General features: G+C 39.4%; 1 protein-coding gene across 1 annotated transcript in view; it reads right to left on the bottom strand.

Moving 5' to 3' along the window:
- LOC127419962 (bone morphogenetic protein 7-like) overlaps positions 1–13,522 on the bottom strand; it is an 84,183-nt gene extending 70,661 nt beyond the window's left edge. The window contains exon 1 of the mRNA XM_051661824.1: positions 12,884–13,522. Within this exon, the coding sequence (XP_051517784.1) occupies positions 12,884–13,283 (400 nt within the window). The 5' untranslated portion in view covers positions 13,284–13,522. The remainder of the gene's footprint in view (positions 1–12,883) is intronic.
- Positions 13,523–25,073: the final 11,551 nt, after the last annotated feature.

Below are 25,073 nucleotides of genomic sequence, written 5' to 3'. Positions count from 1 at the left end.
AGACCAAGCTGGAAGACTAGATTTGCCAGGCTTTGAGACCCGCAAGGCCAGTTTAAGGCAGTTTTTCTTTTTTAGCAAGGAAGATAGGAAGCATAATTGTGCTGTCTCCAAAGATAGCATACCTTCTTTTGGCCAAAATCTAATTCAGCATCGTATGTATCCTTCATGCAGAAGGCAGAATGCATTGTGACAAGTTCAGCTTAGCAAACAAATTAATCCATTATGGCAGATGTTTTGACAGAAATAGGGGAGACAGGGGCTAGTTGTCACACTTTTTCCTGCAGTGAATACTTCTCAGGATAGGTTTATTTTTTAAAGTCATTTTCTACATAGCCTTTTCTACCAGTCTTGGCTTAAAAAAAAAAAAAAAAAAAAAGAGCTATAGAACAGTTTAACTGCCCAGGAAAAAATAAATAAAAATACAGTTCACTGAACACACTTTGGCCTTTGGCCAATAGAGGGTCTTGTTGTTACATTATATAGGGTAACATTATGGGTTGGTAACTGGGTATTTGTTAAAAATATATATATATATATATATACATATATATATATTTACTACCTTGAAAAATATGTTTGAAAACGTTTTTGAAATTAATTAAGTTGCATATGGTGTAAGTTGGGGTAAGTCACAATGGAACCTGCCTTTAACCAGTGGTGGCGGTTTTATGTGATCATTGGGGGGTGACGGGGGAACATGTCCCCCACATCACAACCACCAAAATGGACCAACTTTATATTAGGTACAACTACTATGTACTTAAGCATTTGATAACATTTACTTATTATGTACATATGTGTTATTGCATTGTACTTACATTTAAAGTACAGTGGCAAGAAAAAGTATGTGAACCCTTTGGAATTAGCTGGTTTTAGCTAGTTTTCTGCATTAATTGGTCATAAAATGTGATCTCATCTTCATCAAAGTCACAAGTATAGACAAACACAATGTACTTAAGCTACCAACACACAAACAATTATAATCTTTCAAGTCTTTATTGAACACATCCCATTAAACATTCACAGTGCTGTGGAAAATGTAAGTGAACCCTTGGATTTAATAACTGGTCGATCCTCCTTTTGCAGCAATAACCTCAAACAAGCGTTTGGATAAATGTTTTATTAGGTAAGAAGACGTGCATAAGCAATGGTGGAAACACATTTACCAAATAAATTCCTTGATGCACATAAAAAATAAATATTACGTTGCCTCAACAAATCATGTGACAGAATAACCGGTAGCTGCGGATTAGACTTGCACAACATTCAGAAGGAATTTTGGACCATTCTTCCTTACAGAACTGCTTCAGCTCAGCCATATTCTTAGGCTGTCTGGTGTGAACAGCTCTCTTGTGGTCATTCCATGGCATCTCTATTGGGTTAATGTCTGGGCCCTGACTGGGCCACTCCAAAAGGTGGATTTTCTTTTTTTGAATCAATTCTGTAGTGGATTTACTTCAGTGTTTAGTGTCATTGTCTTGCTACATTGCCTAGCTTCTACTGAGCTTCAGCTGGTGCACAGCCACCCTGACATTATCCTATAGGATATCTTGATAAATTTGAGAATTCATTTTTCCCTCGATGATGGCAAGCAGTCCAGGCCCCGAAGCAGCAAAGCAGCCCCAAATCACGATGCTCCGTCCACCGTACTTCACCATTTGGATAATGTTTTTATGTTGGTATGCAGTGCCCTTTTTACATCATACGTAGTGCTGCGTGTTCTTCCCAAACAATTCAACCTTAGTTTCATCAGTCCACAAAAGCATTGTGGAGTGTCAAGGTGGTCTTTGGAAAACTTCAGGCATGCAGCAATGTTATTGTTGGAAAGCAGCAGCTTCCTTCGTGGTGTCCTGCCATGGACACCATGCCTGTTTAATGCTTTCCATATAGTAGACTTATGAACAGAAATGTTAACCAGTTCCAATGATTCCTTTAAGTCTTTAGCTGTCACTGAAGGGTTCTTACCTCACTGAGCATTCTGCGGTGTGCTCTTTGAGTAATCTTGGCTGGATGGCCACTTCTAGCCACAGTACTAAATCGTCTCCATTTATAGACAATTTGTCTAACTGTGGACAGATGAATATCTTATCTATTCGAGGTAACTTTGTAACCCTTTCCAAATTTATGCAAAGCAACAATTATTAATCGTAGGTCTTCTGAGATCTCTTTTTTGCTAGGCATGGTCCACATCAGCAGATGCTACATGTGAACAGCAAACTCAAAATTTTTGAGTGCTTTTTATAAGTCAAAGTAGCTCTAACCCACACTTTCATTGATTGGATGCCAGGTTTGCCAACTCCTTGCTCTAATTAGCTTTTGTTGACATCATTAGCCTAGGGGTTTACATACTTTTTCCAACCTACACTGTGAATTTTTTAATTATGTATTCAGTATGTACAAGAACAATTCAGTAATTTGTGTATTATTATTTAAAACAGACTGTGTTTGTTCATTACTGTAACTTAGATGAAGATCAAACCAGTTTTTAAGACAAATTTATATATACATGCAGGTAATTCCAAAGGGTTCACATACTTTTTCTTGCCACTTTTACTGAATTTAATTACATATGTAGATACATTATTAACCTTACCCCAAACCCTAAACCTAACCCTAATCTAAACCCTATGCCTACCTCAACCTCAGCAGCAGCAAATTTGAATCTTGTGAGAATTTTGCAAAACATTATATAGTTACACAATAAATACATTATAGTATTGTATTTATGTTAATCTTCCTTCATAATATAGTTCAACTTTACCAGTCTGATTTGATGTTTGCTTGTTTACCCAAGAGCTATAACAAAATCTGATGTTAGTGAAATTGTACTTTGGAGGGCAGAACTCACAAAAATCATTTTAATTTAAAAGGGTTTTGACAGGTTTTTTTAAACACAACATTTGTGCAATTGGACTTTTAACTCCAAATCTTATCATAACTGAGAAATAGCACTTGTGACATCTTCCCAGTTTGACAACTAGACTCTGTCTCCTCTATATACTGTATATTTCACTCATTACTGAAAACACAGTTCAATCTAAAAAAAAAACTTTTACTCAATAATTATGTGTGCTATGTATTTCTATTATTATTATTGTATCGAGCCATTATATCATAGTATTGTGCCATCATGAGGTGCTTCCAAATCAATTAGGAAGCTGCCTTAGATATATGCACTTGCCAATAAGACAGCTCACTAGGTTTTGGTACAGAGCTCAATACGTGACATTCTATATACTGTATTTTTGCTATAAAGTGCTGGTCTTCCATTGACCATGACATACAAAAAATAAAGTGTTCTCTGCACATGCAGCCACACATGAAATGGAGGCTAGAAAATGGGCTTTTGTCTTTCTGCCATTTCTCCTAAAATATGCAGGGAAACCAATAAAAAATTATAGAATAGAAATGACTACAGAGCAGGCCCCTCTTTCACTATGTCCTATATTTCCAATCAGAACCGCTTCTCCTCCTTATATCCTTTCCCACCCATTTCCTGCACAATCTCGGCCCTTCAATGCTGTCATTCCCCTGGACTTCTGCTGCTGAGCTTCGACATAAAATGAAAATAGAGACAGAATCCTTGCAAGTGTAAGAGAGAATATTGTGTTGGTCAGAATTATAGTTCTCCCTTTTGACATGCCTGTATGTGTCCTGACATGCTTGGATTGGGAAATCTCACTCAAAAGGAAATTTTGGCTTCAAAAGAATGAGCTGCAAAGTAGTGTGACGGACTCAATTAAAGACCTTATTGATATATTTTCTGCTTTCCATGAACATGTGACACTGATTGCCATACTGCAAAAATCCTTACTAGTATATATACCAGTAGATCACACAAAAGCTATTCAAAAAGATGGCTTCAAAAGACTTGAAATGTAGAGTTGGGCCTCTTTTTTAATTCTTTTGTCCTTTTTGGCAATTTGGCATAGCCATGGTAACCATCCACTTTAATTTTGTGGAAAAGAGGAGCTTGGACATTTAAATTTCAGTCTGTTCCTCACACAAAGCTCTTATTTCTTCAGAAGACTTGGAATATAGTTCATGAGTCATTTGGACTATTTTTATGGTGTTTGTTTGCCCTTTTTTTGGAGCTTTACAAACCCTAGTCCCCATTCCCCAAAACTTTTCTTTTTGCATTTCAGAGAGTATAGAAAGTCATAAGGGTTAGGAAAGACATCAAGGTGAGTAAATTATGACAGAATTGTTATTTTTGGGTGAACTAACCCTTTAACTTAGATAATCGTATTAGATGACCGTGTAGCATACTCTTTTCCGAAGGAATCCAACCCCGACATTTCACACACTGAAAAGCATGTTCTAGCTCCCTGGAGTGTTCACACGCCCTCCACAGCATTGTCTTGTGTTGCGTGCGGCATGTTGCATTTACATTTTATATACATGCCTTAAGTCATTTACACAGCTGGGCTTTTTACTGCGGTGACTCAGAGACAAAATGTCCTTTGCCCCTGTACAATGACTGATACAACGATGGACAGAACATTACTCAAAAACTTTTAAGTCACAGTCCTCAGAAAAAGCTGGCTCTATAAAACTCTGAAAGCTACCCAAGTACAAAGTCTTTGCCACCAGAGCTACTACAAACAGTTTTAGTGAGTGACACCTGCACGCTGGAACTAAAACGCACTTCACTGAATAAACAAAAAGATGAATACTCTTGGAGTAGTGAGACACCCATATGTCTGTCGTGAATTGGGCCTCCGGCTTATGAAACTTTTGTAGGAATAAAAAAGGGTCCAGCCATGACTAACAAAACTTCTTTAGAGCCTGTCGTTCACCAGACCTCCCCACCACGCTTTAGAGGAGTATCTGTGAAATCAGACCCACAACTGTTGTCATAATATTTAAGAAGGGGCCAATGACACCCAGCTTCATTTAGAAGGAAAGAGTACAAATAAACAAAATGGAAGGCGAAAAAGGTATACATTCTCAACAACATTCATGGAAAACGTCAGCTGCTTCATCTAAAAACATTGGCTGTGTTTGAAGGCGTATGAAGGTACAATGCTTAAAAGACGAGCTCAGACTTAAAAGACAAGTTGGCCCATGCTGGTTAGTGCTGGTTTGTTTCTGGTCTAACAGGTGGACGAGAAGAGCCATGATGTTCACCAGCAAAAAAATGTAGCTGCTGCACAATTAGACATACATACAACCATCCTGAAGCAGAACTAGACATTTGATGCTGGGGTGGAGGAGGATTTCAGAGAAAAAACTTTCGTAGCATGCTGCAGTGAAACCACCTTATATGCAAACAACAAATATGCAAGTTGACTGGCTAACAGATAACATGTCAACAGACCTATCAGCTTGTGCCATAGACTATGCAAGCCGATTTGTGCTTAGATTAAATTTAATCTAAACACAAACACAATATGTGTTTTGATTATCCGTTATTTTAGTGGATTACCTGTATTAAAGAAGCTTCAGATGTCCGTGCTTGTCATCTGTGTTGATATCAGACGCACTAAATAAGAACCCTATCGTGATTGTGGTTGTATCCACTTTTTAAAAATGTTCAGATCAGGCGGTTATTTCCTTTTAAAGCCACTCGTAGCCTGCAAAGTTTAAACTCTTGTTTTAGTGCAGTGGTTGATTGACAAGTGAAGGATGGGGCTTCACTACTACCGGGACGCATACAGGACATATTAGCATTTACACCTGAAATGCGGTCGCATGCATTTTCAACCACATTCATATGTTTTTTTTTTTACCCGATCACAAAACATTTTAGACCCTGTTTAGACCTGTATTTAGGGATGAACACATGTGATCGGACACATCTTAATACCAGGTGGAAATGGGCTCTAAAGCTCACTTCATTCTGTTACAGATCATTAGATGTACAGTAGAAGTTACATTATAGAGCCTTGGAAGCCTGTTTGAAGCAAGTTTCCTTAGGAGGTCCCTTTATATAAAATGCTGCCTGTTTATTCAGTTTAGTTTAGTCTTTGTATCGAAGCGAAAAATTTGATTATTGCGAAAACAATTTGCAAGTATTGTATTGTTTCCATCCCATGTGTTAAAGAGGACAAAACTGTCAGTTACAAGGAACTTGCCGTGAAATGGAAACAGAAGTTGTAGCCACTGGTGAAGCCACTGTGGCTCTTTTATTAAATGTTATAAATTACCGCTGGTTAGTCCAGTTATGAGTGAATTATTCAGTCATATGACTTGTTGAGGCAAAGTAATATTTCTTTTTTATGTGCATCAAGGAATTTATTTGGTAAATGTGTTTTCACCATTGTTTATGCATATCTTATTACCTTATAAAACATTTATCCAGTTTTTATGTTTTTATGCACATTTCTAGACATTTTATTAGCATCTTGGTATTTCCATCTAGCATTTTTTATATGATATTGCAAAATTAGCATAAAAATACGAGGATTGAAACTGGATAGCTAGGCAGTAAAACAGCTGCCTTAGGTTTCATACACACCCATTGACATCTCTTGTCTTTCAAGAATCATTACTGTGACTTTCTCACACTCTCTCTTTCTGTAAATGGCACCGGGTAAATCCTTATATTTCAGAAAGATTAAATAAGACTGATAGAATCAAGAGTTTCAGACACTGAACTCACAAAGCTTCTATTCTCCCACCTTGAGCGTACCTTAGCCAACGTCCGCATCACGGAGAACAGGGTTTGTTTTAGCCAAGCCGTGAAATGGATAATCTCATATAAGGGCACATGAGCAGGATGCATCCAATCAATGCATGTTATCTATCTTTTCCTTTCAGAAAGATGCCTAAAAAATGTATTTGACCAAAACGTTGCTATTTACAAGGTCCCCACGGGCATGGAAAACCTGGAACGATACAGTATATCACTAAAATCTTTACAAATTATTGGAAATTTCTATAGTTAACAGAATTTGTTTTCCAGTTTTTCATGCTCTAAAACATGTATTTAAGATATTGCGTGTGTGTGTGTGTGTGTGTGTGTGTGTGTGTGTGTGTGTGTGTGTGTGTGTGTGTGTGTGTGTGCCAGGTTTAAGTGGTTTACGAGGACTTTATTTTAGGTTACAAACTGGTAATTACAAGGGTATTATGCTATAAATGTGGTTTATGAGGACATTTCTAGTGTCCCCATAATTCCCCAAAAGTGTTTAAAAACATACTAAATGATGTTTTATTGAAAATGTAAAAATGCAGAAATGCAGAAGTTTTTTGTGAGGGTTAGGTTTAGGGGTAGGGTTAGGGTTAGGGGATGGAATCTATAGTTTGTACAGTACAAAAATCATTATGTCTATGGAGATTCCTCATAATGATAGCTGCACCAACGTGTGTGTGTGTGTGTGTGTGTGTGTGTGTGTGTGTGTGTGTGTGTGTGTGTGTGTGAACCTTGCTCACAAGCCATAATGATGTCCGATTTGGAAGTCAGTTATTCTTTTATGTCAGTTCTTTTCAAAGAATCAGTGGAACAAATTGTTAAATTGGTCTGAATGATTCTTTAACAAATTACCAGTCTGAATTTAAATTATTTTTAAAAATCCTTATCCAGTAATCACAAACAACTGGAATGGTCAAGGTAAAGGAAAAGTCATGGTAATTTAAATCATATTTCAGTAAACAATACGTTTTTAGACTTTATTGGTGTCACATATGGTTTGTGTGAACTCATTTGTTTTCTAGTGTTTTCCTTTTAGCTTATGTGAAACATCTTTGTTATGATTGACTGTCAGGTTTATGGATCACAGATTCAGTGAAAAGCAAAACAGTCATATCGTATGGCATCCACACCATTTTCTCTGAGCCTGATGCAATATAACAACTATGTAACCATTGTGAAAATGAATTGAATATGTACATATCTGCACATTCTTTCTGTAGTATGCCAAAGGGAAAAGTCTCTGTTGACATTGTATTTAATATAAAAGGTGCGCTGTGGCAGTTTCAGCAGAGGGGGTTTGGTTGAATAGAGTGTGCTATGACAGGTTGTTTGCTTTAAAGCTGGTGTCTTTCCTCAGGAAAAGAGAAAAAGCTAAGCAGAAAGAGAGAGAGGCCCTTGATTCTGCAAGCCTCTGTGGTCAAATCCATCTGTGTCAGTGCATGTCCAAAATAGGCACAATACAGCAGTCCTCTGGATAATTACACATTGCAGAATAAGAAACACTGTCACCTCCCACCCTATAGTCATACACTCATACACACACACACATCAGTGTTTGAAACTCTGGAAGTTCATAAAATCTCTGTCATGAAAACTGTATAGATATTGATAAAACAGAGGGGAATGTGGGTATCAATTTGGATTTTTAAATGACAGATTTTTAAACTTTTACATATGGTCTGCCCCACTCTGGAGTATCTGGTTACATCCTTGCAAAAATGTATTAAACATAATCACCAAACTAATAACTGGGGTTTATAAACAGTGTAACCACATTTTAGCTCTTATCTAACATGACTTTTATACCTTTAAAAGAATTCAGATAATCGCTGAATCATTGTATCCAACCGTGGACCCATTTAACCAATAAACAATGACACACATCACACCCTTAACAACATAACTGCTCTTATCAAACAATAAATCACACCTTGCATGGCAGTGTTGTACTTGCGTGCAGATGATGACGATTTAATGAGGAAACTAAGAGACTCATTGATAAGACAAGCCAGGTGCTTATGAAACATTCAGCCAATACAAGTTAGGCAATGTCAAAAATGTCACTTTAGGTGGGGTTGGTGAAGGGGTTTGAGGTGCAGGTTTAGGCGGATGACAAATAGCAACAAGAATGGTAACATAGGGGGCACACATGTTTTTTTTTTAATTGTTGTTCTAAGTACAGATACATCATACGGACAGTTTATAAGACTGGCGTCATACTTTTTGGTTGAAAAACAATTTGCCCCAGTGCAATGCATACTAAGAACGCAGGTGTCTCGAGACGTGCTTTTAAAAGTTTACGTTATTTTTAACTTGACACGGCATCTGAAAAACAGATGCTGAAAAAACAGTGAGACGCCACTACGCGGTGGTTCTTAAGCAGAGGGCCGGGGCCAGCTAGGGGGCCTCAGCAAGCTTCCAACCTCTGCAAGATGACTCAGAATTATTACAAAATTAGAGCTGTCAAAGTTAATGCATTAACACATGCAGATCATTTTTAATAAAAGCAAATACAGTTTTCATTTTTCTTAATCGCGATTAAAGCATTTACCGATAATAAAGCATAAACCAGCATATACACTTGTCGGAGCAGGGTCTCTGTAAGGTGCAATGTAATTAACACAGGAGCACATCAAGTCTTAACTATCACAAAAATGGAGAAAGAGACTGCTCGATGCTGGCGTTGACACCCTGAAGCGATTCATGAACACAGCTTCACTATTGCTGCAGCAAAGTGGATAGACACAGTGCCGGCTGATTAACATTGTTGAGGATGTAATTTTAAGAGATTTAATGCCCATTGCAATGAATATGCAACCAATGAGTGGACTAGTTCTTTCTATTAGTCAAACTCCCACTCAGACTTAGCAAAACGTTTAATGTTACATGAAATGGTGATATTTTAGTGCATTTCTATCTTTATATTGTTGAAGACTTCGTTTGAATTTTTTTTATAAAACATAATTGTCATATATTGTTTTATTTTCTTTCCTAACAAGGAAATAAGTGCATTATGAAGGGAAAAGAAATATATAGAAAGTAAAATTTCAGCTCTTTCAAAATCTTGATTAAAATCGCGATAACTATGAAAAATTCAATGAAACAACAGGGGTGGTGCATGAACTTAAAATTAGTCTGAATGTCTATGGACGAGCACATCTGTGAGAGCTAAAATGCATTAAAGCGCCACCTACATTTGAGATATGTATATTGTGATGGAATGTGATAGAAAAACATCTAGTGCTTTCTGCCACCTAGTGGAATAAAATGAGACTTTTCAAAGTGAGGTAGAGTGAACAGAACCAGAATTACATGTTTACAAAGTTAGGAAAAAAAAATTAAAATTAAAATTAAAAAATTAAAAAAAAAAAGGTTATTTATTTATTTATTTTTATTTTATTTATTTTTTTAATGTTTATCCTAAGATTATAAACACATACAATATTATTATGAATAAAATTCATTTGGGCAGTTCTCTGAAAAATGAGACCAATTTTTGTTGCAATTAGTCCACATTATGTGAATTGTGAGCTTTTAAATTTGAGTGTGAAAAATTTTGGGTGGCAGTCAAAAATGCACCAGAGTCTATGGGGTTAAGCCATTATTCGCGATTAAAAATTGTAATCGGCTGACAGCAATATTAAAAATAAGTTCAGTCATGACAACTCGGGATGATTAAGCATGTTAATGTGGGTATGACATATTGATAGGATATTGGTTTTGGCAGACTAGATCTGCTATGCTGCTGCTGCAGAGTAAGTACGGAGACTTTCTACAGCCAGAACATACACAGACATAATGTGTTGGCATGTGGACATGCTGCTGCACAATTAGACAAGCACAAGACATGCTGCACTGAGCATGTAGGTCATGCTGTTGTACAATTACACTTCCATACAATCCCCCTGTAGCAGATTTAGACATTTGGTGCTTGGGAGGAGGAGGGTTTCAGAGAAAAACTTTTGCAGCATGCTACAGTGAAACCAGTTTATCTGCAAAACTGAGCAATTTAAATGTCAGACAAAGAGAGAGTACACAAGTTAATTGGTGAACTGATTAAATGTCAAAGGGCCTATCAGCTTACACCATGCAAACCAATTGGCTTAACGTATCTTACATTTACTTACATTTACATTTATGCAATTGACAGACACTGTCAAATCCAGTGCGACATACAGTGCATTCAAGGTATACATTTTATCAGTTTGTGTGTTCCCTGGGAATCGAACCCATTATCTTGCCATTGCTAGCACATGGCTCTAACAGTTGAGTAGGAACTTGTACATCACATGTGAGCGAGCCGATTGACTAACATATAACAAGTTCAAATAACCTATCAGCTTGTGCCATGCAGAGTTTCATGACTGAACTTCGAGTCATTTATATAAAAATAATCTAAATGAATTTTGGAATGCTAAAAACTGTTAAAAACGTATAGAATCACTAAATGCATTGTGATGAATTATTTTATCTATTCGCACTCCTAGATTCCAGGGCGAGGAGGCCCTCAAATATTTTCTTGGACAGTGGGGAACTTGAAGTCAAAAAGGTTGAGAACCTCTAGTCTAGCGCATGTTAATAAAGGAAAAAAATAAATAAATATATTGCAGACTGATGCAAAATGCTTTCGATATGAATGGCTCCTAAGGAGACCCATGCTTTCAGTGCTGTTCTGTTGCCCTATTACAAAGTTACTACAGTTATTGTTATTACCAGTGTTGGGTGTAATTGGATTATAAAGTAATACATTACTGTAATCTAATTACTTTTAGGTACAAAAAGTAGTGTAATGCATTATATTCTAAATTCTTGTGATCGGATTACAGTTACTGACTTTCAATTGAAGTAATTTGTTTTAAGTACATTACTTGGGTTACAAATATTTCTAAAAAATATAATTTATGTGTAATACAATTAAAATGTGAATTCATATGTTCATATGTACGTCTGCGTTTCTGCGACAGCTGAAGGTTGTGCGACAATGAACGAAGAGAAAATAGACATTATTTTGAATCTGTTGAGTGGAAAAAACAAAAAATATTTGTGACAAGTGTTTTAGAAAGTAACTTAAAAGTAGAGTAATTAGTAATGTGATTACTTTTTCAATGAAGTAATCAGTAAAGTGATGTCATTGTAATTTTAGTAGTAGTTAGTAGTTAGCCATTTGTAATGGATTACTTTTTAGTAACTTACTCAACACTGCTTATTACAATAAAAAAGGACAGATTATGAAAGGCTCTTCCACTGTTTGAAAAGGATCACATATTCATTATTATGCATATTAAGTTATTTTACAATTAATTTGGTCAGAAACTATGATAAGCCAATAAAACCGTAGTACCTTAGCCATCAATGTAATACATTATATATTTACAAAAAAAGACTCTGAAAGGTTCTTAAACTGTTTGAAAAGGATCCCATTTTAATGTATTAATTCAAATTAATTATTTAAATATTAATACATTATGTTTTTACAGTGGCATCAATAACAATAATTATTTAACAATACAATTTTGGCAGAAACTATGGTAAATTTTGTATTTTTGAACCCAGCACCGCGTCGTGTGTGAACGGTCCTTTCACTTCTCTTTGCTAGACAGTTGAGCAAACGAGTCATGAGACGTACTTTGTACTTAACAAAACACTTGTGCCTCTGTCAGCTGATATCACTGAGGGTAAAAAAACAAAAGATAAAGAGACCGTTGAGCTCCCTGACAGCAAACCCCAAACACCTGAACATTAGCGGAGGACACAGCTGGCCCTGAGACAGCAGACGCTTGGGAATGCGACAGCGCTTTATTATCACTGCCCAAAAACACACAATGAAAATATAGGTTTGTGTTCACCGGCATTATGGGCTTAGAAATCACGCCAAGGTTACGGCTTTGCGCAGATAAGCGGTCTAATAAAATCAAACAAACAATGAGTAGAGAACTATGCAAGATATTTGGCCCAGGAGCAAATAATATATCTGGGGGGGGGGACCATTCTTTGGCCTGTTATTATTCACTCAGCTCTGTTATTATCTAATTTCAGTGGCAGGTCTTTCCTGTAAATGCCAAAACAAGAAGAGTCAAAGAGGAGCCATCTTATTAAATGGTTTAAAGGTCAACAAGTTTTCGTTTTCTGTTATATTATTATTTTAAAGTGCTTTCCATTATCAAAAAGAAAACCAATTTCCATCATGATATTCCACTTTTTAACAGGACTGTCAGTGCGCGCTCGCCGGGTGGTGCGCGGGGATCTTACCTAGATTAACGAAACTCATGACCATGTCCGCGTCGTTCAAGAAGTTGTTGTCCTGTAGCGTCGCGATTGGCGGTCCCTGAGTGGTGAAAACTGGTTTGTATGGGTACGAGAAGCCCTCCTCGTCTCCCTCAGTGGACATGGCATTGTACAGATCCAGCATGAACATCGGCGCGGCGTTGTGCTTGCCGTGGAGGTGCGGCCGCGGCCGGTGCGGTAACCCGAGGATTGACAGGATCTCCCGCTGCATCTCCCGGCGCTCCTGACTCTTTAAGCGCCGATGGATGAAACTAGAGTGGACCTCGTTGTCCAAAGTAAAGTTCGTAAAGACCGTGTCCGCCAGGACGCAGTATCCCCATACGAGCAGCACAACAAGAGCGCTTAAATCCAGCAACGAAACCATGATTCACTTTTGCGCACAGAGTCTCAGAGAAATAAATGAGCCAATCCAGATAAACGGTGATTGAAACGTTATCGCTGGTACTACTTGATATTTTGTTCCCACATTTCGGCAACTCGAGAACTATCTCCCTTTAAAATTGACAAGCGCATTAAATTACACACGTATAACCGGTTGCGTCTTCCAATGCGTTTTCCTGGAGCGCGCAACCTGCAGAGACGCACTGAGAGCCCGACGCGTGTTCCGAGTACAGATGGCAAACTTGAGGAGGCGCTCCGAGCAGGGAGGAGCAAAGCGGAGACGCGTAAACTCCGCGAACAACGCTCTTAACGGAGTGGGAGGTATGAGAACGGAGGCGAGTGATAACTTCGAGGGCGTCGGGTTATCTCCGAGTCTGCAGATGCTTGTCTTTGAGCAGTAATGATGGGTGGAGGCTGTTTACGCATCTTATGGATGCACGTTTTCAGTAATGCACCTGCGGCAACAACATGTTGCTCTAACGCGCGTCTCGCTGTGTACAAACGATATAACAACATGTCAAAGAGAGTGAATTATTCTGTTGTTACCAACCTGAGGGCACAGATTACAATCAGAATTTCCAAAAATCAAGGAGAGAACATGAGTTACACAGGCACATGTCTATGACAGCTTGGTCTTATTCTACAGATGGTAACAGATCTTGTAAAACATCTTGACTGGTGTCATCCAGAGGAAAAAGTTTTTATCAGATGTTGCTCTTAGCCTACTTAATGAGGCTCTCAGTTGTGTTTTATGTATCAAGTTTATTTATGCATGTTACTTCAACTTCTTGGTAACACTTTATAATAAGGTTTCATTTGTTAACATTAGTCAACTACATTAGTTAACATGAACTAATAATGAAAAATACTTTTACAGCATTTATTAATCTTGGTTAATGTTCATTTTAAAATATAAAGTAGTTATACTTTTTTTATTATTAAAAGTATGTGTAACATTAGTTCTATGAACTAACATGAATTAACAATGAACAATTGTATTTTATTAACTAGCATTAACAAAGCTTAAGGAATACTGCAAAAATATATATATTATTCATTGTTAGTTCATGATAGTGAATGCATTAACTAATGTTAACAAATGGGACCTTATGGTAAAGTGTTGCCATCTTCTTTAGCTATGAAGACTTCTAGAAAATAAAGTGTTGTTAAAATATTTTCCACACTTTTTTTATGTCTGCTAACAATGTCCAAGGTTATTTATAGCCTACATGCATCAGAGAAGATTTATGTAATTTTTTCACAGTGTCATTTCTAGCACATCCCAAATTCTGTATTGTGTTCAATAGAATTATGCAGTGGGAATGTCAGAGGTGAAAATTACATTTGTAACTTTTTTGATGAAAAAATAAAACATGGCCGACTCCTTTGTCTTTCTATGGCTAATTTCATAGCTAACATTTTATGTATCCTAAATACACACAATTAAATTATTTCACACTTTTAGCATAATTTGGCAACCTTACAGCTTGAATGGAAGCTACTATATGATAGAGATATGATAGATGAGGGTGAGAAACAGATCAGTATTTAAGTCCTTTTTTACCATATTTCTCCACTTTCTCTTACACATTCTTTCACACTGTCAAAGTGAAAGTGAAGATTGATAGTAAAAAAAGGACTTAAATATTGATCTGTTTCTTATCCACACCAATCATATTGCTTCTGAAGACATGGATTAAACCACTGGAGTCTTTTGGATTATGTTTATGCTGATTTAATGTGCTTTTTGGGCCTTCAAAGTTCTGGTCACCATTCACTTGCATTGTAAGAACCTAGAGAAATTAAATATTCTTCTAAAAACCTTTGATTGTGTTCTGCAGAAGAAAGTCATACACATCTGGGATGGCATGAGGGTGAGTGATGGGAGAATTTTTATTGTTGGGTGAATTGTTTATTGTTTCTCACCTTTAAGAAACATCCTTATGTTGGATGTCTTGTCCTAAAATTCGTTAGGAGGAATACAGCTGAAACAAGTGAGATAGTATAGTATAGGATAGGATAGGATAAGATAGGATAGGATAGGATAGGATAGGATAGTTCAAATAGCTTTTGGAAGAATTTGATGAAAAATGTTTTGAGTTCATTTTCAAATCTGTTGACTTTTGACTTTTTAACAATTTGTGACACTGCTGAGATTTCTTCTGAAACTCTAGATGATACATGTGAGATTACTAGTGTCTTTATGTCAGGAAGAAAACTCTGAGAAGGGAAAGTCTTCATTTGCTTTCGATTTAATTGCTATGTAAGTGAGACAATTCAGATAGAAATCTGTTGTGATTTTTCTTTCCTTTGGGTATGCAAATAAATGAATAAAATAGCCAGATGTAGAGATTCAGATGGTGGACAGCTGTTGTGTGAGGCTAATCCCACCTTCCATTTATGGCTCAGCACCTCTTAAACACTCCAGTTTAATGTGACTATTCTAAAGCTCACCTGAGCTCTTGATTTGTCCTCCTTGCCACATATAACCTCCAGACAATCTGTACAGTAAATAACTATGTGTAAAAAGACATTGTTTTTCCATAGTACAGATATGTTATGTCAGGTAAACAGCTTTGCCTAGAGCACAGATGTCAGGTATACTCATTAATGTAGATTGAGCACCAGGGGAACGGGCCAGTCCCAGATGTGAAACAGCATCCCCTGAGTTACAGCTGTTTTGATTTAGAATTTGGAATGATGAATAGAGAGGAAGCCACTCTTTGCTTTGTGCCCCTTATTGTGATCATTTCTCATTAAGGAATGTCCTCACTTGTTTGATTTGCAAGGACAATAAACTGTGGTTAGTCCATCCGGTCAACAGTGTGTTCGCATGTGCTGAATATCCGTTTATGACTCAGTCTGTGTGAAATGCCTTTTAGTAGTAGTCTGTACCATGTAAACACTGTTTTCCGGTCTCTTCCGATAGGATCAGTGAATGGCTGCAGGTGTTTACATTGATTGGGGACTTAAAAGGGAGAGACATGGTTTCAGTTAAAACTGACCCTGTATGTGGGAGCCAGGGCCCCTCAGTCCCCCTCTCGGCCCAACAGAGGGCTGTCATTCTGGGGCAGGACAATAGGAACAGACCCCCCTTTGTTCCAGCTCTGGTAACCCTTGTAACCGGCACAGTAAACAGCGGGCACTGACTGATCCGCCAATCTGGATAGCCATAACTAAGAAGCTTTTGACCAGGGGAAGTTAAGCAGAACAGCACCCTGAGATCTCCCGGTGACTCTTTTTAGAACACAATCTCTCTCTCTCTCTTTCTCTCTCTCTCTCTCTCTTACCCTAACTCACCCTGTTGTAAACAAACTTTTATTAGTAGGCAATTTACACAAAAGCCAGGCATTTACACAAAGTAGACGGAAAAATCTCAAAACAATGCGTGAATGTTTATGCATGGATTTTAAAAAAGCTATGTGAAGTGTAGTGGAAACAAATGCTTACCCCTTTAGCCTCTCATGTAGTGCGCAGTAGGCTACAATACTTGAGTTGGCTTAATGATTTTAAATTCAGTCGCAAATCTCTACATTGCGCAAGCTGATAGGTCCTTTAGACATGTAATCATTGAGCCAGTCAACTTACGTGCACTGTCTTTGTTTAACATTTAAATTGCTCAGCTGTTTGCAGATAAGCCAGTTTTACTGCAGCACGCTACGGGAGTTTTTTCTCTGAAACCCCCCTCCTCCCAAGCAGCACAATCTAGATCTGCTTCAAGGGGATTAGACGTAGTAGATATATTTCACCAAGACCAAACCTACCGATTTGTCATAGCCATTATAACTAGTGCTGTCAGTCAATTACAATTTTGAATCGCAATTAATTACATAATTTTTTGTAGTCAATCGCGATTAATAGCAGATTTTAAAAGTGCTGACATTTGACAATATACAGCTCTGGAAAAAATTAAGAGACCACTGCAAAATTATCAGTTTCTCTGGATTTACTAAGTATAGGTATTTGTTTGAGTAAAATGAAAATTTTTGTTTTATTCTATAAAGTATCAACAACATTTCTCCCAAATTCCAAGTAAAAATATTGTAATTTAGAGCATTTACTTGCAGGAAATAACAACTAGTCAAAATAACAAAAAAAGATGCAGTGTTTTCAGACTTCGAATAATGCAAAGAAAACAAGTTCATATTCATTTTTAAACAACACAATACTAATGTTTTAACTTAGGAAGAGTTCAGAAATCAATATTTGGTGGAATAACCCTGATTTTCAATCACAGCTTTCATGTGTCTTGGCATGCTCTCTACCTGTCTTTCACATTGCTGTTCGGTGACTTCATGCCACTCCTGGCGCAAGCAGCTCGGCTTTGTTTGATGGCTTGTCGCCATCCATCTTCCTCTTGATCACATTCCAGAGGTTTTCAATGAGGTTCAGGTCTGGAGATTGGGCTAGCCATGACAGGGTCTTGATCCAGTGGTCCTCCATCCACACCTTGATTGACCTGTCTATGTGGCATGGAGCATGTTCCTGCTGGAAAAACCAATCCTCAGAGTTGGGGGACATTGAGAGCAGAAGAAAGCAAGTTTTCTTCTAGGATAACCTTATACATGACTTGATTCATGCGTCCTTCACAAAGACGAATTTGCCAGATTCCAGCCTTGCTGAAGCACCCGCAGATCATCACCAATCCTCCACCTGGTTGTCTAATGGTTAGACGGAGGCCTGGAGAGGCCTTAAAGCCACAGTGTCTCGTATCCACTGTGAAATTTGGTGGAGGATCGGTGATGATCTGGGGGTGCTTCAGCAAGGCTGGAATCAGCAAGGCTGGATAGATGGCCACAAGCCATCAAACAAAGCCGAGCTGCTTGAATTTTTATGCTAGGAGTGGCATAAAGTCATCCAACAGCAATGTGAAAGACTGGTAGAGAGCATGCCAAGACGCATGAAAGCTGTGATTGAAAATCAAGGTTATTCCACCAAATATTGATTTCTGAACTCTTACTAAGTTATTGTGTTGTTTAAAAATGAATATGAACTTGTTTTCTTTGCATTATTTGAGGTCTGAAAACACTGCATCTATTTTGTTATTTTGACCAATTTTCTGCAAATAAATGCTCTAAATTACAATATTTTTATTTGGAATTTGGGAGAAATGTTGTCAGTACTTTATAGACTAAAACAAAAATTTTAATTTTACTCAAACACTTACCTATAAATAGTAAATACAGAGAAACTGATAATTTTGCAGTGGTCTCTTCATTTCTTTCCAGAGCTGTATATACTTCTTTTCTTGTCAAAATTCATTTATATCCGTCTTAGGAAAGAAGACAAAACAATATGCAGCAATAATGGTTTATTAACATTTTCCAAACAAAGCCTTCCACAATAAAAAGACCGTGCACTAAAATATCACCAATTCAAGTAACATGAAACATTTCCCAAAGTCTGACTAATTGAAAGAACTAGTCTCCCCACAGGTTGCATATCAGAATCAGAATCAGAATGAGCTTTAATGCCAAGTGTGCTCACGTACACAAGGAATTTTATTTATTTTTTTTGGTGGTGGTGGTGGTGGTGGTAGGAGAAATAAGCAAGTGCATACAGAACATTACAGTGAGACACAGAATATAAAAAGAAGGTAAGAGTATAAATAGACATAAAAAACAAAATAGGACATATAACATAGAATGGCATATGTACATGTGCAAGTGGTAATATATGTGCAAGCTAGGGGTATGTACAGTTATTGAATTAAATATGAGTGTTTGAGATATGAGAATTTACATATGTACATGACATATTTATACATTATTGCACTATGGGAGTCTTGAAGTTAGTTTAATTGTTCATGTAGTAAATGGCCTGAGGGTAAAAACTGTTCTTGTGCCTGGTTGCCCTGGCGCTGAGTGCTCTGTAGCACTGGCCAGAGGGCAACAGTTCAAAAAGGGTGTGTGGGGTCCAGACTGATTCAACCTGCGTGTTTCCTCACTCTGGAGACATACAGGTCTTGGAGGGTGGGCAGGGGGGCACCAATAATCCTCTCAGCAGTCCTGACTGTCCGTTGTAGTTTCCTTCTGTCTGATTTGGTGGCTGAACCAAACCAGACAGTTATAGATATACACAGGACAGACTCAATGATGGCTGAGTAGAACTGAGTCAGCAGCTCCAGTGGCAGGTTGAACTTCCTCAGCTGGCAAAGGAAGTATAACCTCTGCTGAGCCTTCTTCACAATGGAGTCTATGTGGGTGTCCCACTTCAGGTCCTGTGAGATGGTAGAGCCCAGGAACCTGAATGACTCCACTGCTGCCACAGTGCTGTTCAGGATGGTGAAGGGGGTAGTGCAGGGGGATTTCTCCTGAAGTCCACTATCATCTCCAGAGTTTTGAGCATGTTCAGCTAAAGGTTGTTTTGACTGTACCAGACAGCCAGCTGTTTCACCACTGCAGATGAGGCCAATGATCGTGGTGTTGTCTGCAAACTTCAGGAGCTTGACAGAGGGGTCCTTTGCAGTGCAGTCATTCGTGAACAGGGAGAAGAGCAGTGGAGAGAGAACGCATCCCTGAGCAGCACCAGTGCTAATAGTGAGGGTCCCGGATGTGATTTTCCCTAGTCTCACTAGCTGCTGCCTATCTGTCAGAAAGCTGTTGATCCACCAACAGATTGTGGTTGGCATGGAGAGCTGGGTCAGTTTGGTTGAGAGAAGATCAGGCATGATGGTATTGAAGGCTGAACTGAAGTCCACAAATAGGATCCTTGCATAAGTCCCAGGTCTGCCGAGGTGTTTCAGGTTATAATGCAGTCATATGTTGACAGCATCATCCAGTTTGCTCTGTATGCAAACAGAAGGGGTTCTAGCAGGGGTCCAGTGATGTCCTTCAGGTAGGCCAAAACCAGTCTCTCAGATTACTTCATGACCACAGACATGAGGGCAACAGGTCTGTAGTCATTAAGTCCTGTGTTTTGGGGGTTTTTTGGGGACCGGAATGATGGTGTAGCGTTTGAAGCAGCAGGGAACTTCACACTGCTCCAGTGATCTATTTAAGATCTGTGTTAAGATGGGGGCCAGTTGGTCGGGGCCAGTTGGTCAGTGCAGACATTCAGACAGGCAGGTGAGACACCATCTGGGCCTGAAGCTTTTGTTTCCGGAAGACCCGGCACACATCCTCCTCACAGACCATTACTGCAGGTTGATTAGCAGGAGGGGGGAGGAGGGGGTTCCAGGAGGCGTTGGTGTGTGTGTGAAGATCAGAATGCAGGAGGGGTGTGAGACTGGGCTTTTCAAACCTGCAGTAAAACACATTCAGTTCACCAGCTATTTGTTGATTCTCTACAGAGCGAGGGGGAGGTGTCTTATACTTGGTAACGCTTTTCAGGCCTTTCCACACAGATGCAGGATCGTTGGCTAAAAACTGTTTTTTCAACTTTTCAGAGTAGCTTCTTTTAGCCACTCTGATTTCCTTAATCAATGTGTTTCTGGCCCAGTTGTACAATATTTTATCCCCACTTCTGTAAGCATTCTCTTTGGCAAGACAAAGCTGTCTGAGTTTTCCTGTAAACCATGGTTTATCATCATTGAATGATACAAATCTCACCTAGTAGGGATGCACATATCCTCACAGAAACTGATTTATGATGTTACCTTATCTGTGAGCTTGTCCAGGTCTGTGGCTACAGCTTCAAAAACACTCCAATCAGTGCAGTCAAAGCAGGCTTGTAGTTCCAGATTTGCTTCATTAGTCCATCTCTTTACAGTCCTTACTACAGGCTTAGCTGATTTTAGTTTATGCTTGTAGGTTGGGAGAAGATGAACCATACAGTGATCAGAGAGTCCTAAAGCTGCTCGAGGGACAGAGGGATATGCATCCTTTATTGTTGTGTAGCAGTGGTCCAGTATATTTCTTTCTCTGGTGGGGCATGTGATGTGTTGTTTGTATTTCATGGGTGAGGTTCGCTTTATTAAAATCTCACAGAATAATGATATGAGAGTCCGGGGTGTTGTTGCTCCGTGTCTGTGATGTGATCGGCCAACTGTTGCAACACTGTGTTCACGCATGCTTGTGGCGGGATGTACACACTCACCAGAATAAATGAGGAAAATTCCTGCGGTTAGTAGAAAGGCTTACAGTTGATGAAGAGCTCTTCTAAATTAGGACAGCACATCTTCTTCATTGCTGTTACATCTGTACACTAACTTTCGCGGATGTAAAAGCATGTTCCACCACCTCTCGTTTTCCCTGATGATTCCGCAACGCAATCCGTTCTGAACAGCCGGAAGCCCAGCAGATGTAGCACGCTGCCCAGGATGGCTTCATTCAGCCAGGTTTCCATGAAACACAGAGCAATGGAGTTAGAAAAGTCCTTATTTGTTTGAGTGAGCAGAAACAGTTCATCCATTTTGTTGGCGAGGAGTGTACATTTGCCAGATGAATACTCGGCAGCGGAATCCTAAAGCCGTGTTGATGAAGCTTCACCAGCACGCCGGCTCACTTCCCTCACTTGTGTCTCTTGGAGCACTTGTAGAACACTGCTGTACCTCTACCTAAGATGTCTAATAAAACGTTCAAATAATCAAACACCGGAAAAAATTATCAGGTATGCTCTGCCGAATATTCAGCAGTTCATCCCTGATGAAACTGATCAGGATAGAGTGACAAAAACCATGACAAACAAACAAAAGTAACAAAAACGCTAGAGAGCTCCACACCGAGGCAGCCATCCGTTGTGCCATGTTGTTGTTATTCATTACATATTCATAGCAATGGGCATTAAATCCCTTAAACTCTCATGCTCCACAATATTAATCTGCCCATAGACTGTGGCTTTCCGCTTTGTAACAGCAATTGTGAAGCTGGGTTCATGATTCGCATCAGGGTGGCAATGCCAGTGTCAAGCACCGCTTTGAACTCAACATGAAAAGTGTTTGCAAACCAAAACTTCTCATTCTGCGTTTTGGTGATAGTTAAGACTTGACATGCTTCTGTGGTAATTAAAACGTGTCTTACATAGACTGAAAAATACTTGATTTGTATTACAAGTCCCATCTGGGCTTGTTTTGTACATCAGGTAGTGTTGAGAGCTCCTTTTCCATCATTTTATCACTGACATGGAAGCACTGTCAGAGATTCTTTTATTTACTGAGATAACAACCTCCATGGCTCTATCATTGGGGAGAGTGTAACAGCAAAGTCTTTCTAGCAAGTCAGTTCGCTGTCAGCCATCTTTGGAATGCTCCCGGGAGGCTATTTCCAGTCATGACAGTGCAGCTCCTATCTATTTGAATGGGGAAACACAGAAATCTCAAAAACAGTTGGTCAAGATTACGATCAAAGGGCATATTTTAAATCAGCAGTAAAATCTGACAAAACTGGTATCATACAGTGTGCCTCATTTTACGCAAAAAAAATAAATTTTCCCGGCTTGTATAGCTAATGCTTATCTGCATTCTCAAGTTGAATGACAAACGATGTCTGTATCTAAAAGGTGATTGGCTCTTTTGCCTGTAAGTTGGGACTTCATTTCTACATCCGTTGACCGTTAGGCACAAGGTCCTTGGTTGGGTGTTCCAATTTCTCCCATTCATTTTAATAGAAGTGGCCCGTCTCTGCTAAATAGTCTCTGGTAATTTTATAGCTCCATGGTTTTGACAGCACTGCCCATAGAATGTCTATGGGACTGCTGCGTATGCTCAGCTTTTAGGCTGTCCTTGGTAGAAGGGCTCTGGCGCTGTGGTGTGTGTGTCAGTGTAATGAATCCGGGCGGACACATTACAAAGGTTCCACCCTTCACACCAGTGTTTATGCTGTAACAATAAATGCGTTAATCGCGATTAAGAAAACTGAATGCGTTAAACTTTTTTAATTAATCACATGCGTTAACTTGTTAATTCTGACATCTCTAATTATAACACCTTAAATTGATTCAATGAGTTGTCATGATAGCACTACTCTTCAATGTCTATATAACTGTGCGTTTGATTTTCTTTTTAATTTCATTCCCTCCACAGACACTCAGTAAAACTTTTCACACTGCATTCATCCCTGAGTTAATATCTTTTTAAACATTTTAATTTCAAAAGGGTGTTAGCGTCCTCTAAACCCTGGATTATAAAACCCTGCTTTTGTTGTAGTAGAAAGTTACTGTGAATTTAGCATTACCTTTCCATTCACAAACGTCCATCACTGAAACTTTCACAGTCTGTATAAAGTTTCAATATCTGTGAAAACAGTTAAAAAAGATTGAACAGCAAACAACTGGGGTGATGAAGACAGTATTATTTTTTTTAGTGTTTCAGAAGACTTAAAACAACCAGTTGTCAGGTGTATTTTGTTGATTCATGTCTTTTATTTTGAAATTCTAGTTCCTGTTTCATGTCATGTGTTCCTGTTTCCCTTGTTATGTGATTTCTGTTTTCCCTCCATGTTCATGTGTCATGTTTTCATTGGTTTAGTGTTTAATTAGCTTGTTATGAGTTCTGTTTGTTCATTGGTTTACATTCTCCCATGTCTTGTATTTAAGCCCTCATGTTTTCATTGTCTCTTTGTCAAGTATTGAATGTGATTGTATGTGTTTGTTATGCTGTAGCCATAGTCAAGCCATAGTCAAGCCATAGTCAAGCCATAGTCAAGCCATAGTCAAGCCATAGTCAAGCCATAGTCAAGCCATAGTCAAGCCATAGTCTAGTTTAGTCCATGTTCATGTTTTGTTTTGTAGTCAGGGTTACTGTTTCTCACTTTGGAAATAAACTGCACTTGGGTTCTTCATCTTCACGTCATCTTCGTCATTGTCATCATTGTCAGCGGTTCCAGCCTACATCATTACAGAATACTTGACCGAACCATGAACCCAGCAGTTCGGCTTCTGCGCCTACATCAGGTGAATCGTCCCCTGGAGGACTATGTTGAGGACTTCTGCAGTCTAGCCTGCCAGGTGGACTTTAATGAGGTTGCTCTCAAAGACTGTTTTAGATTTGGACTGAATGAGATTCCCTCAGCCTGGCTCAATATATCGACCTCGCCCTACGGTTCATTGATTCCCCGTTCACTGTGGGGGAGGCGGATGCCGAGCCAGAGTTCCACGTCATGGCCGCCGCCGAGCCAGAGTTCCACGTCATGGCCGCCGCCGAGCCAGAGTTCCACGTCATGGCCGCCGCCGAGCCAGAGTTCCACGTCACAGCAACGCCTCAGCCTGCTCCATGCCACGTCACAGCAACGCCTCAGCCTGCTCCATGCCACGTCACAGCAACGCCTCAGCCTGCTCCATGCCACGTCACAGCAACGCCTCAGCCTGCTCCATGCCACGTCACAGCAACGCCTCAGCCTGCTCCATGCCACGTCACTGCAACGCCTCAGCCCGCTCCATGCCACGTCACTGCAACGCCTCAGCCTGCTCCATGCCATGTCACAGCCACACCTGAGCAGTGGGACCTGGAGATGGTTCCCACCCTTATACCCACCCTTAGTTCTCCTGAGCAGGCAAGGGGAACTTTCGGTCCTCCGATCCCGCCTGGACCCTCTGAGCCCTGGACTTCGCCTTGGCCTGTCAGTCCCTCGACATTGCCTCAGCTCGGCATTCCCTCGGCTCCACTACGGTCCTTCAGCCTGTCGGCTGTGCTGGGGTCCCTCGTCCCTCCGGCTCCTCCTTGGTCTGTCGGTCACCTGGCTCCGCTTTGGCTCTCCGATCCTCTGGCTGCGCCTCGTCCCTCCGATCTGTCAGCTTCACCGGGGACCACCTTCCCTCCACCTTGGTCCTCAGTCCCACCGACTCCACCTCAGTCTTCCGATCCCTCAGCTCCGCCTTGCTCCTCCGAGCCTCCAGC

The sequence above is a fragment of the Myxocyprinus asiaticus genome, chromosome 29, assembly GCF_019703515.2.
Source record: "Myxocyprinus asiaticus isolate MX2 ecotype Aquarium Trade chromosome 29, UBuf_Myxa_2, whole genome shotgun sequence".
Taxonomy (NCBI): Eukaryota; Metazoa; Chordata; class Actinopteri; order Cypriniformes; family Catostomidae; genus Myxocyprinus; species Myxocyprinus asiaticus.
The sequence above is the reverse complement of the archived record's forward strand: the minus strand, read 5'-3'. Positions and strand labels throughout refer to the sequence as shown.